The sequence below is a fragment of the Aristolochia californica genome, unplaced genomic scaffold (genome assembly GCF_029961685.1).
Source record: "Aristolochia californica isolate CCGP_79_NKW_82.1479 unplaced genomic scaffold, dmAriCali1.0.hap1 SCAF_13, whole genome shotgun sequence".
Classification (NCBI taxonomy): domain Eukaryota; kingdom Viridiplantae; phylum Streptophyta; class Magnoliopsida; order Piperales; family Aristolochiaceae; genus Aristolochia; species Aristolochia californica.
This window is the reverse complement of record NW_027181804.1, coordinates 7,911,547-7,925,835: the sequence shown is the minus strand read 5'-3', so window position 1 is coordinate 7,925,835 and position 14,289 is coordinate 7,911,547. Positions and strand designations below refer to the sequence as shown.

Below are 14,289 nucleotides of genomic sequence, written 5' to 3'. Positions count from 1 at the left end.
ATCGGTTGCCACAGAAACGGTAAGTCTTCTCATTACTCCAATTTTGAATTTTTATGATTGATTTAACTTCCATTCTAATATTTTTAGAACCCTAACCAAATGTAATTTTTTGCCTCATCCTCATCCATTTTTCCTACTGCCGCCACCATATCCATTCTTCCTACTGCCGCGGGATGGGGATGGTGCGGGGACGGAGGGCGAGGGTGGGGACGGAGGGCAGGGGTGAGGCAGGGACGGGGTAGGGGCGGGGTTGAGGAATTGGGGAATGGGGCGGGGACGGGGTTGGTTTTCTAACCCCGTTCGGTTTTTTTGGGTTCGAGTTTTGGGTTATAGTTCAGGTTTCGGTTTTTGGAAACTCGACCCGTGCCCAGCCCTTCTTGCAAGAGTAAACGAATAGAGGCGAGAGCAGGCGAAGGCCGAATCAGGAACCATTTCTCGGAGCCTGCAGACTTTTTTCAGTTCTTCTTCGACTGGAGTTACTGGGATTTCATCTAACTAGTTATAACCCCAGATCAGAAGAATGGCAAGCGAATCTTCCTCTGGCTCAGAAACGGATGTAAACGCCGAAAATTCGAGTCCAGAGAGCACGGAAATCCAAATAGACGAAGGGAACGGAGGGATTTCAGAATATGAGAAGCAGAGGTTGCTGAGGATTAAGGAAAACAGAGAAAGAATGAATGCACTGGGATTACGTAATTTAGCTTCCTCGTTGTTTGATTCTGCCTGTAAGAAAAAGAGAGTGATGGAGAGTGGTAAAAGAAAAGGACGGAAGAAGACGGACGGAGATGACGATTACTCGCCAATTGAAGGAGAACAGGCTGAGAGTTCTTCAACTGATGCCAGTGATGAGGAGCATGAGACGCCACGCCGTGTTTCGAAATCTAAGGTGGGTTAATCTTCTCCGATGATGTTAATTATATGAGTTCTTTATCTATGTTATCTTTGGTTGTATTCCTCTCTTCCTTCTATTCTTTATTTCCTTCCTTCCCCTATATGTTTGTCTGTTATCTGGCAATGGCATGAAACAACTAGAGGCAGCCTTTGGATTTTGGAAATATGATTCTAACGACCTTCTTCATACTTTCAAGATCAATTTTGGGGATATTTACTTTAGTGATCATTTTCATTGTGTTATTTGAGTTGAAAGCTAAATTATGATGATTGCGTCTTAAGCTTTATTGTCGCGTCAATAAATGCTCCAGATCGAGCTTCCATTTTGTCTACAGAAGATTAGACCATGTCCTGCTGTAAGATATCTGTCTCTGAACGAAAGGGATTCCTTTTAAGTACTTCTACTCCTCTCTCTCTCTCTCTCTCTGTCTCTCTCTCCTCTTGAGATTCAGGTTTCTGAAATTGAGATTGCGCCCACTGAAGTAGGATAAGATGTAGAATCTAAATTTCTTGAGTTGCTTTTAGGTTGCATCGCAGAATTAATATTATAGAAATATAAGTTCTGAATCTCTAGTAGGTATTCAAAGTCCAATTTTCCACGTGAGCTCTTGAAGTGTCTGATCTGAGATGGATTTGGTGATGGCTCATGATGTGGATGTTGATTTCTTTTTTAACTACAAAAGATTGCATAGATTCCAATGATTTAAACCAGTATGACTGAAGAAAATTGTTACTCTGCTTTGATCACAGTCGACTAGTACCAATTCAATATCAACACTTCTGGAACATAAGCAAGAGTGACTGCTGCACAATCTGAAACGAATCTTTTTGCAAGTTTTTTCAGACTTCTCAACTCTATGCATTTTGCTGAAGAACCATTCTAGTTCTGAAATGCTTTTCCTTTTCATTCTTCTCCTTCTGTTTTTCTCTTAAAATGACACATTCTGAATGAAATTTATCAACTATTCTTAAATAAATTATGTTAGGTTGTATTTATCATTTGCACGGATTCCTAGAAAGGCTAATAGTCAGATTTGACTCCCTCCATAAGCAAGGAGTTAGTTCACCCTGGATGATCCAATTTGAATGAGGAGTTTCAAAAGTATGATTTTTTATCCTTTTCTTCTCCTTGTCTGCTTAGAAATCTAAACATATTGTCTGACAGTAAATTCATCAATGGTGTTTGTCTACCTCTGTTCACATCAATAAACCTTGTCACTCTTGTGAGTTGTCAATGAGTGTTTCAACCGGTATCTCCAGTTTACTGCTTAATGTTATTTTAATGCTGCTGGATACTGGCATGACTTCATGGTCTTATATTGTGGAGGGGAATAGAATTTCATTTGCTAAATCTTATATTCAATCTAAAAAGATAAGTAATTGGTGCCTCATTAGTAGTGTATGAGCATAAATTTTGTTGTTGATTCATGCATGAGTTGTTATACAGTTCACTGAATGTTTTCTGAGCTTCATGCTGCTACAGTTCAAGCATATTTCCCGTATTTCATATCCTGTAACTCCATTAAGAAAGTTTTCTTATTTCAGGTCAACAAAGGAAGTCAATCAAATGCAAAAACAACTAAGGAAGTTCCAGTTGAAACATTACATTGTGATTCAGATTTCATAGAGGATGAGACTGCTTTGCAGCAGGTAAAACTTGGTGAACTTGTTATATACTACCTCCCTTTAAATGGACAAGTCATGGCTTCAGTTTAAATTTTTGTGGATGTAAACAATCTTTGCATGCCTATGAATGCTATACAGGCCATTGCTCTCTCCCTAGGAGGTCAACCAGAGGATTCTGGTATCAGCCCTACTAGTTGCAGATCTGGCATTAGTGGTAAAGAAGAGGGGTCTAGTACCAGAGAATCAACAGGAAGAAGGAAAAAAAGAAATTTGGTATAACCCTGATTCCACAACTTGATTTTATATACACTCGTTTTTCCCCCCCTTTTCCCCTTCAAGAAACTTTATTCCCTGCATATAAGTTGATATTTGTTTTTTTTTTTTTTTTTGGTTGTTAGATGCGGAGTATTAGCAGGGTGCAAATGACTGAAGATGAAATGGTTGCATACTTCTTCTCATTTGATGGTAATTTTTTTCTTGGCCTTTTTTACTACTCCCTTGAAACTACTGTTGTACTCTGAAAATCTTCATCTTCCTGTTATCATCACCAATACTAGAAGCCTGTTACTTTTGGATGGCTCTATCCTGCTCTTTTCTAGTAACATGTGACTGCAAGGAGGGTATTTTCCAAGTGTCAGACTCTTACCCATTAAATAATTCTTGTTTCTTGAATATCTAAGGAAGTAGTGTTTTTCTAATTTGCTCTTCTTCTCTATTTTGTCTTTAAAAAAAGCAAGTGCCTCACTATTGCTCTAAGGAGCCCTGCAGGCTCCATATAGCAATAATGGCATCCACGCTTTGCTCGCAGACCTTTGCGCACGCGCCCAAGATAGAGTAGTAGCCATGCGGGCCCCTTTACAACATAGGGGCTACGCACAAAGTAGCAAGAGCTATTGCGATAAGGTAAAGGGGCATCAAGTGCCCCCTATTAAGTAAGGGGCTTCGTGGAAAGCTTTGAAGATAATAGGCAATAATTTGGAGCTCAAACAGAAACAAATCTACAGGGTGTGTTATGTTGTTTAAAATTGTAGTCCAAATGTCAGGATGCATGCTGGTGTATAACATTGTTCACTGCAGTTGTGGCACTCTCTCGCCCATGATTGTTTATGATTTTTAATTTGCAGAATCTGGAAAAGAGAATATTTCACTGCGTGATTTAAGGAGGATGGCAACACTGCATGATTTTACCTGGACTGACAATGAGTTGGTTGACATGATCGATTGTTTTGACAGTGATAGAGATGGGAAGGTGAGCATTACAAAATTTCTCATTTGTTATTCATGTTAAGGAATAGTCCCACATGGATTAGTGAATACAAAGACTTTGAGTTTATTAGTTGGGAAAAAGGTTTCCTAAGTTGGCTAGTCTTTTTGGGATGGGCCTTTGACCCAATTTAACATGGTATCAGAGCAGGTACTTATATGTGAGCCTATACCTAAATTATCCATTTGTAGAGTCACAAAAGAGGGTCAACACCTAAACTATCCATTTGCAGAGCCACAAAAGAGGGTCAACACTTGTATTCAGAGCATGATCCACTTTCTTAAGGTTGAGTTGAATCACTTGGCTAGTCATTTTGGGATGGGCCTTGGACCCAACTTAACAAATCATCTTCTGATGTTGTTCAAGTCTCACAAACAAGTGTAAATGGAATAGAGGTTTTATATGATATGAGAAGAACCCCTTGCTAGGCTGCCCCCGACTTTCTGTTGTCTCTAGTACTTTAGTAGGAGGCAGGCATGCTTCAATATCCTACATTTCACCCCATGGCATATGTTCAATTGAGCTAGGAAATTGATACATTGCTTCCAGTTTAATCTGTATGCTCCAGTTCTGGCAATGCTGTAGACATGGTCTGATGATTATTGTTCTCAAATTTTCTTTGACATTTATTTATCTACTACTAAAAACTCTACTGTGGCAGTTGAGCCTAGAAGATTTTCGAACAGTTGTGACAAGATGCAAGCTGCTGCGCAGTTCAGAAAATGCTGGATAGCTTGAAAGCATTGTTTGACAGCCAGCACAAGTTGACAGAGAAACCTTCATTTTCTGCTTCTAAAAATGAATCCTCATTGTCAGAAGATATCAGTTATAATACAAGTGATTCAACTCAACCTTAAGAAAGTCATTCAGAGCATGATGTTTTCATTGAGGTTGATGGTCCCGGACCATGTAACTCTCCGAGAGTTGTTGTTTTCTTCTTCTCAAATGCATGAGAAAGAAAAGGGAGAGATTAACCTTTTAAGCCCACCAAAAGGATGCTTGAGCTGTGGAGAAGAAAGCAACATGCAGCATATTTCAGGGTGGTTGTAGCCTGGATGGGCATTACGAATATCATTTTTTTAGCCTTGTATTAAGTGACTCATTTCCATCTTGCATGTCTACCCTTGATTGTAAGAGAATGGGTTTTGGCAAGCTTAGCATTCAGCCTATAAGTTTAATCATTTATCTTGAAATATATCTTGGGTATCTTGGTAATGGAAACCCAAGGGGCACTTGTGTATTGTAACAAAACTAGTTCAAGATTTAGCAGAATGAGCTGCTTGATTTAGCAAAATTTGGAAACTTACAGAGGCCAAATCAAACTCTAGAAGTCTTTTGTGTGTATGTTATTGAGAACCGGTCAAACGACCAAGTGAATAATCTTCATTAATTGCATATCAACAACTTCTATTCTCCATCATTTGAACAAAAGAAGGTCCATTTGAACGATCGGCCTTTTGGTTGCATTTTGGGTGATTTTTTCTTGAAATTTGAGCTTTTATTTGATGTACCATTCGAATGCTAATCCACCATTTGAATGTTTTGATTGTAGAAACGTGAAATGACTTTGAAACTGTCCAAAACATGTTAATGCACAGGATTAATTTTCTAAGTGTTTATTGGAGTATGATTTTGACACCAGATTGGTGTCATCTCAATACATAAAAGGTATACTAGTAAAATTATTATCACTGGAAGATATAAAGTTATCACACTCTTCCCATGGTCTCAAATATGGTGAGAGATAATATTATGAAATTTTATTAATATTTATATAAATTTTTTTGATAAAATATTGAAGAGTAGGCATGGAAGAGTCTAACATGACTCTCACACCAAGAAGTCTCACAAAGCTATAATTAATATGGCCGAATCTTATTAAAGTCTCATTGGTGGATGTCTTACCAAAGAGTTTCAGTTAAAAGACGTTTTAGTTATTTAGTCTTCTACTTGTATTCAGCTGTTTAATTATGCTAAAATTTATCTTTTATTTTTTGATTTTGGGTGTAACTAGGATAAAGGTAGTTTAATTGTAATTAGATTTTAATTATTTTTTTATTATAAATAGAGGCTCATTGTACTCACTTATAATCAAGTCGATGAATTATTTCTCTTTTCAAGAAAATCAACATGGTAGTAGAGTGGATTCTATGAATTGACTTAATTAACCCATAGAGATAATGTGATATTTTTCTAATTTATCATCTCTAATAGTTTAGTTTTTTTTCTTTATGTCATGTCATTGTACCCGTTGTTTTGTGGTATTCTCATCTTCATACTAAAATTTTCATATTTCAAGTTATATATTGTTAGAAAGATCTATGAGTTTGCTTTCCAACTCAAAATGAATTCTGGCAAATGAAGATTTCAACAAAGAGAAATCAATGTTTGAAGTAGCAATGGTCAGACAGTAGGAGAGGTTCGATCAACAACAAAGAGCTTCAACTTTCGAGACATTTTATGCCATCAAGAATGAGACTTTATATGAAGAATTATATGTTAAAAGAATATATTTTCTAAACTATCAAGCCAATTCTCAATCTGCATTTTTTTATAGGGAAATATCAATATAAGAAGTGTCAATGATCATCCTGGCCAAAGAAGATAAGAGTAGTACTCAAATCGGCCAGATTGAGGAGCCCAGAATCTATCAGATTTTTTCTCCAAAAATAAGTATATTTTATGAGGAAAATTTATACTAGAATGAAGGATATTGAATTCTAATTTCAGAAGGGGCAACTTTCATGTGAATCTGATCTATATGTAAGGAGATATTCTCTTTGGAGTCGGTATGGGCCATGTTACAGAATGAAGCAAATCAAGTGGTCATAACAAAATTAGAAACAATTTTTTCATCCACTCTAAGTGCCAACTCAAGATCCATGCACCTTAATAACAGAACTTTCTCCTTCCACTCAATATAATTTTTTCCATTTAGGAGAATAATAAAGGAATCAAATGTTGGGACAGATAAAGTTTGAAGAGCTGCAAAAACTAGATAACAAGTTTACTAAACATGTAATGAAGCCAATTTTTTAAATATTTACCCATGTAAATAATCAAAACAAATAAATCAGCATATCATTATAATCTTTCTTGTGGGCTTTGATTATAACACATATGCGATTTATGTTTCTTTATGATGGGACCTAGAAATTTGTTTGTCAAAGAATATTTTAGCCCTATCGGCAGCTAGATTTTTTTTTAAATATTTCTATCTCATCCTGATTAATCACTTAAATATAATATTTACCTTGTGGGGTTAAATTGTTATATCTCCATGATGAATCACAAATTTTTTATGTCATTAACTTTATGTGACTAAACTTAATGTCACTAGATACTTGCATAATTAAGAATGTTGTGGCAATTACTCAATTATTCAAATGTATACAAAAAATATGACTTAAAAATAATTGACTAAAATGAATGTCAATCAATAATCCTTATATTTAGGTCAACATAAAATACGCATAAAAAACTGAAGTATGCATAAAACCTAAATAAATTTTGCATAATTATTGAAATTGCATAAAAACATATTACTACAATTTTAATATATATTTTATGTGTATCCAACCATAACACATGAAAGCAGATTGCCTAATGGTCTCTGTGTCAAACTGCAAATCTTGCACACAGGTTCGAATCCCTGCTGTGGCGCAAAATTGGATTTTTGATAACAGAGTTAGCTCAGTCTTCACTCAGGCAACTTGCTTCAGCGAGTTGGAACGTACAAGCTGACTCAACATGTCTGAGTCGACCCGAACCGCCCAATTCGACCCTTAAAGTCCAAATCATGTCAACCCGTCTGACTCATCTCATCTGCTCGATCTTGTGCAATGGTATGCCTTATTTTAATAAAATTGTTTTACCTAAGTTTCAAAAAAAAATATTTACACGCACTAGAGGTTGTCTTCAACCTCCAGCCATGCGCAAAGAGGATGCTCTGCGTCCACCATCGCCCTTTGCCGGACATCACCTCCCGTCGGACTTCGGCCCCTGTCATCCAACAGTGGCATTGGCTGACGCATAGTGCCGAGTTCACGCTAGTTGGCTCCACAACACCGACACTCACAGCGTACGCAGAGAGTTCATTTCCACAAAAATGACTCCATATCAGCGAGGGGAGCTCTAATACCACATGTAGACTTACTTTAATGAATTTTGAAAGCATATATGAAATTCATAAACCAAAATCATACCTCCTGACATGTCATCAACTTCCGACGAACAGAGCTTCTCGGCTATCGTCTCCTGCGAATAGAATGCCTCGTCTATCATAGAGGCTCGTCGATGGCAATGTTCAGGTATACCTCTACTAGACCAAATCCCTTTTTATAGCCTCCTCTCCATCAAAGGAGACCACCAAACCGACGGAAAATCTTAAGGTTGTAACAGGCGACCACCAACAATGGAAAACTGTCCGACGGATGGGTCACTCAAGTGACAGATCATGAACCGTCTAGGTGACGGTTCGTGAACCATCTTACAGGAAGAAGATGTTGGAAGAACTGAGAGAGGAAAGGATGAAAAGAGAGAAGTAAGAGAAAGAGAGGGAAATGGAGGTGATGTTATCGAGCAGAAATAGGGATAGAGATGTTTGTAAATCAGGGAAGTTTATTTTTTCGTGTATTAATTTCTATTGAATGAAGATGTAATTTATACAAGAGTTTTATAATCTATAATAGTGATTATCGTGATTTTATACAATCTATTTACTACGGTTGAGTTTATCATTGATTTCTACAGTGATTTTCTCAACACTCCCCCTTAAGTTAGAGAATGAATATAAAAAACTCACGACTTGTGCATCATAGTTGAGAATACTTCTTTTCCCAATGGCTTGGTGAACATATCCACAAGCTGATTTGTTGAAACAACATGTTTAGTTACAACATAACCATCTTGTATTTTGTAACGAATAAAATGACAATCAATCTCTATATGTCTGGTTCTTTCATGAAAAATGGGATAAGCTACTATGGGGGGTTAGTCCACAATGAAGTGGAATGAAGTGAAAAATTGAATTGAAGTGAGATGAATTGCTTCCACTTCAACTCATGTTTGGGTGTTAGTCCAGGCCAGTTGAAGTGGCTGGAAAACAGATTTCAGTGTCCTTTTCTAAATAAATGATTATAGTTTATTATAAATTAAAACAATAATTACGTGTGACTACAATAAATTATATAAAATTAATAAAAAATTTAAAATAACATAAGAAAATATAATAAATAAACATAATGGTTTAATTAATTATAAAAATTGGATAGTTAAACCAATTAATGATTATAGTTTATTATAAATTATTACGTGTGACATGAATAAATTAAATAAAATTTAAAAAAATTAAAAATAACATAAGAGAATATAATAAATAAACCTAATGGTTTAATTAATTATAGCAATTGGATAATTAACCAATTAACTATTATAATTCATTATAAATTAATATACTTATTACGTGACTAGAATATATTATATAAAATTATTAAAATTACAAAATAGCATAAGGGAATATAATAAATAAACATAATGGTTTAATTAATTTTAGCAATTGGATAATTAACCAATTAATGATTAAAATTCAATATAAATTAACATACTAATTACGTGTGACTAGAATAAATTATATAAAATTAATAAAATTAAAAAATAACATAAGGGAATATAATAAATAAACCTAATTGTTTAATTAATTATATCAATTGGATAATTAACCAATTAACGATTAAAATTCATTATAAATTAATATACATACTAATTACGTAACTAGAATATATTATATAAAATTAATAAAAATTAAAAATAGCATAAGGGAATATAATAAATAAACATAATGGTTTAATTAATTTTAGAAATATGATAATTAACCAATTAATGATTACAATTCATTATAAATACATACTAATTACGTGTGACTAGAATAAATTATTTAAAATTAATAAAAATTAAAAAATAACATAAGGGAATATAATAAATAAACCTAAGTGTTTAATTAATTATAAAAATTGCATAATTAAACCAATTAATGATTACGGTTTATTATAAATTATTATACTAATTACGTGTGATTAGAATAAATTATTTAAAATTAATAAATTTTAAAAATAACATAAGGGAATATAATAAATAAACCTAATTGTTTAATTAATTATAGCAATTGCATAATTAAACCAATTAATGATTACAGTTTATTATTAATTATTAAACTAATTACGTGTGAGTAGAATAAATTATTTAAATTACATAAAACTGTTAAAAATAACATAAATGAATATAATTAATAAATAAATTATTTTTTAATAATATAATATATAGTATAAAAATACTTAATAAATAAAATTAAAACAAAAAGGTATAAAATGACAACAACGAATATAATTAGAGTAAATTATTTCTATCAACGAGTTTGTGCGTTTAACATCATCAACTTACTAGTTTAGTAGATACGAACGACAACATACATGTTCAAATGCAATAAAGTACAACCACTAATAATCACTCCACATGCTAGTTGCTATGGCATCTCGAAATTGTGCAGCTCTAGTGGATTCTAATGCACGACGCCTCCGCATTGTTGTTGATAGGTTGCCTTCATCCCCAAGATCATCGCTATCATCGCTATCTCCAACCAAATTTTCACCTGCTAATCGAACCTCATCACCTCCTCCACCTACCTCATCATCGGAATCATCATCTTCCAATTCAAACATATCATTGTAATCCTCTTTACGTATATAATTGTGTAATATGCAACAAGCTATTACAATTTTCATCTGGATCTTATAAGAAAACGGAGGAGCGACTTTCAACATTTGAAATCGAGCTTTCAAAGCACCAAAAGTTCGTTCAATAGTATTTCTCAAAGATGAGTGCCTTCGGTTAAATAACTCTTTATCATTTCTAGGAAGGTTGTCTCCAAATTCTTGTAGATGATAACGAGTTCCTCGATATGGAGCCAAAAATCCTGACATATTTGCATAACCGGCATCGACTAGATAATATTTACCTACAATACAAAATATTTTTCACATAAGATAATTGAAGATAAAATAAAAAAAATACTACATAACAATATATTATTTACCTTCAGGTACACAGATTCTATTTCGGCGAGTCAATGCGTCCTTCAATACACGGGAATCAGCTGTTGATCCCTCCCATCCAACAAGTACATAAGTGAATTGCATATCAAATGTACATGCTGCCATCACATTTTGTGAGAGATAGCCTTTTCTGTTCCAGAACCTTTGTTGTTCTTCAAGTGGGATGTTTGCTTTGATATGAGTTCCATCAATAGCCCCAATACAATCCTAATTATATCATTTCAATTAATACAAGTAACTCTAAATATTAAACTAAAATTGTTCATTATATGTCAAGTGATGTTACCTTAAAATACGGATTAAACATTGGATTGTTTAAAATCTTCGAGTGAATCCGTTCTGAAGGCCGTTTGATGTAATCAGGCCAAAGTTTGATAATAGCATTCAACACCTTATTGAAATGCCTACTTATAATCTAGTTTGATCTATCAAACATCTCTGTTGTAACACTATACGCTTGTCCTTGACCAACAGTTAGGAGAAAATATGCAAGTTGTTCTTCCACTGAGATGGTCTTTGTAGGTGATAAAAATCCTTTTATATAAAGTATCTCTGCCATTTTTTTTAAACACAATTTGATTCATCCTGTAAACTTTTTGAAATTTAACAGGTGATTTCGCTAATGTCTTTTGCAAATAAATCTAACCACCAATCCCACGAGGACGTAATGTACATCTATACCTATGGTTCATATAGTATATTCCCATCATGTACATAAGACATGTCAATAAAATCATTCTTATATTCCTATTTTCGTCTTCCATGGAAACCTGCAAATACAATCACCACAACCATAATAACGATTGCAACAATAATTCCTGTTTCTTCCTAATATCATAAACACAAAAACATACCATGTTCTTCAATCATAACCTATTTTTAATCACACCTATATAAAACCATCTCCAATCACACACCTACAACATTCATCCACACAATAAGAACACGACAATCATGAAAACCCAAATCTTAACCATAATAAAATTCATAATCTATCAATGATACGTCTTATAAAGTCATAATTAAAAAAACATAATTAAACTTCAAAACAATCGTCCCAAAATACATAGTGTACTTCAAACTATTGACTACATTTCACCAGCACAATATTTAAGCCAATTAATTTGCTCTTCCACTGGCAGCTTCGTAAACATGTCCTTCTTCATTGGTATATCTAACAATAGAGGAGCGCGAAACTTCATCTCTACCGACAGGTCCGGGATTTCTATGAGTGCTTCCATACCAATTCTCTCCGGTGGTTTTATCATTTTTAGATTGTAGAGATTGCAGTAGGGTGGCAATTCTTGTCATTTTATCAGCGAACATAATACTATCATCGGTGGCCATTTGTGGTCTCTTTCTACGATGACTTAAACTTGACGGGTTAGTAGTTGGAGACTGATCAGGTGGCGACTCATTTTCTGTAAAGAATGGCGAAGGAGTATCTCTACCTAAGTCGACATCCTCGAGCATGTCCACGCGCTCATTTTCTTCCTGATGTTGGACATCATTGCACATGTCTTCGTCAGTTTGACTTGTTCTCCCCATGGCTATTGAGTTTCCCACTACCAAAGCCAATTTGTCATAAAGAGGGCAACCTTGTTGTCTATACTTTTCAGCTTCTTTATGCTCCTACAAGGATAAAACATCATTTAGACAACTTGGCATAGAGTTCTAGTAATGCGGAAAACATACAAAATGTTTTACAGTCAATCATAATTTACTGACCTTGATATAGTCTTGCCATACAGAATGACATGCAGTAACTCGATGTGTGGTTGCATCCCAACCGAACCCACTAGTATTGAGACAACTTGCTACTGCTTGGTAAGTTTTCTTCCATGATCTTGTTCGATTCTTGAGCTGCTCAATAGTTTTTTTATTAGCTGTGTCTTCATTGAACCTATTGACACAGTCCAAATATACTTCATGCTTCCAAACCCCATTAGGCATCCTATTCCCCATATTGACTTGCTCAACCAACAGATCGAGCATTTTGTTGTCATCATCGAAGGTCCAAATGTCATATGATCGAAGAGTTTGTTGTCTTCTTCCAGGCTAAATCCGAGATGGTCGTCATGGAAATTTTTTTTATTAGACAACCATTACTCGTTGTAGTAACTAGGGACACACAGAAACACAACCAACAAATAACAAAATACCATGTGGTGGATATTTATAACTCCAAAATCTCCTCACCACATGGCATAAACATTCCATAGCACTTCAAACATATTCAACAACATTCTAAAATATTTCAAAATTAATCTAACTAATTTCATTGCAGATGACTAGAACAATGCAAAAACAAACTCATGAAGTCCAAATTCACCGAACACCCTTGGTAGAGCCCCATATGACTTCATAGTCACTACGAACTATACATTGTCATTGATGGGGGTCGGGTTTCGTTGGCTAATGGACGCCCGTGTAGGCGACTCAGCTTTGTTTGAATTGGACCATGTGGTGGATATTTATAACTCCAAAATCTCCTCACCACATGACATAAACATTCCATAGAACTTCAAACATATTCAACAACATTCTAAAACATTTCAAAATTAATCTAACTAATTTCATTGCAGATGAATAGAACAATGCAAAAACAAACTCATGAAGTCCAAATTCACCAAACACCCCTGGTAGAGCCCCATATGACTTCACAGTCACTACGAACCGTACATCATCATTGATGGGGGTCGGGTTTCGTTGGCTAATGGATGCCCGTGTAGGCGACTCAGCCTTGTTTGAATTGGACCATGTGGTGGATATTTCTAATATTCGTTATTAGAATGGCAAACCCAGAAAGGTTTGCTGGAAAACTTACAAGAGACACTACAATCATAGTGATGCCACTGGCAGCTCCTATTCCGTCTTGGCCCTGTCCGTTTATGTTATGTAAAAATCCGATGACTGTAGCTATAGCTAATTTTCACACTAATTGAGCTTAAATATCAAATTCAACGAAGAAAATAAATAAAGAATGAAATAATTCTTACCAAGAGCATTGTTTTGCAAGAGGAACAAACCTTGTTTCTATTTAAGATATTCTGTTTATATTATTCTTGACAAAAAGAAGAACACCTAAAAGAAAAGGACCAAAGACAGATAAAACCAAGTAACTAAAAGCGTAGAAAAAGATAAGAGGCAAATTATAATATGGTCAACAACCCAATACTTAGACATTTGCATCAAACTTTTTTGTTTTTTCTTTGTGCTTTCAGGGCTACAGTAGAGAGACAAACCTTCATTTCCCCATACTCCTGACGTGAAATTATCCAAATCATCTATCAGCTTCTACTCCTTAAAAAATGTCGGTGAAATTAGAACACTCTGCCGACCCAGTCTCCATGGCAAAGCTGCAAATGGGAGGGAGAAAGGGGAAGGAACAGAGGGCGA

At 34.8% G+C, this 14,289-nt stretch overlaps 1 protein-coding gene across 1 annotated transcript; it reads left to right on the top strand.

The window, feature by feature from the left end:
- The first annotated feature begins 325 nt into the window (after positions 1-325).
- LOC137948857 (uncharacterized) lies at positions 326-4,974 on the top strand. The gene is made up of 6 exons (XM_068795041.1): positions 326-886; positions 2,437-2,541; positions 2,656-2,790; positions 2,916-2,982; positions 3,642-3,766; positions 4,443-4,974. The coding sequence occupies exons 1-6, from the start codon at positions 521-523 to the stop codon at positions 4,512-4,514; spliced, it is 870 nt and encodes a 289-aa protein (XP_068651142.1). The 5' UTR covers positions 326-520; the 3' UTR covers positions 4,515-4,974.
- The last annotated feature ends 9,315 nt before the right edge of the window (positions 4,975-14,289 follow it).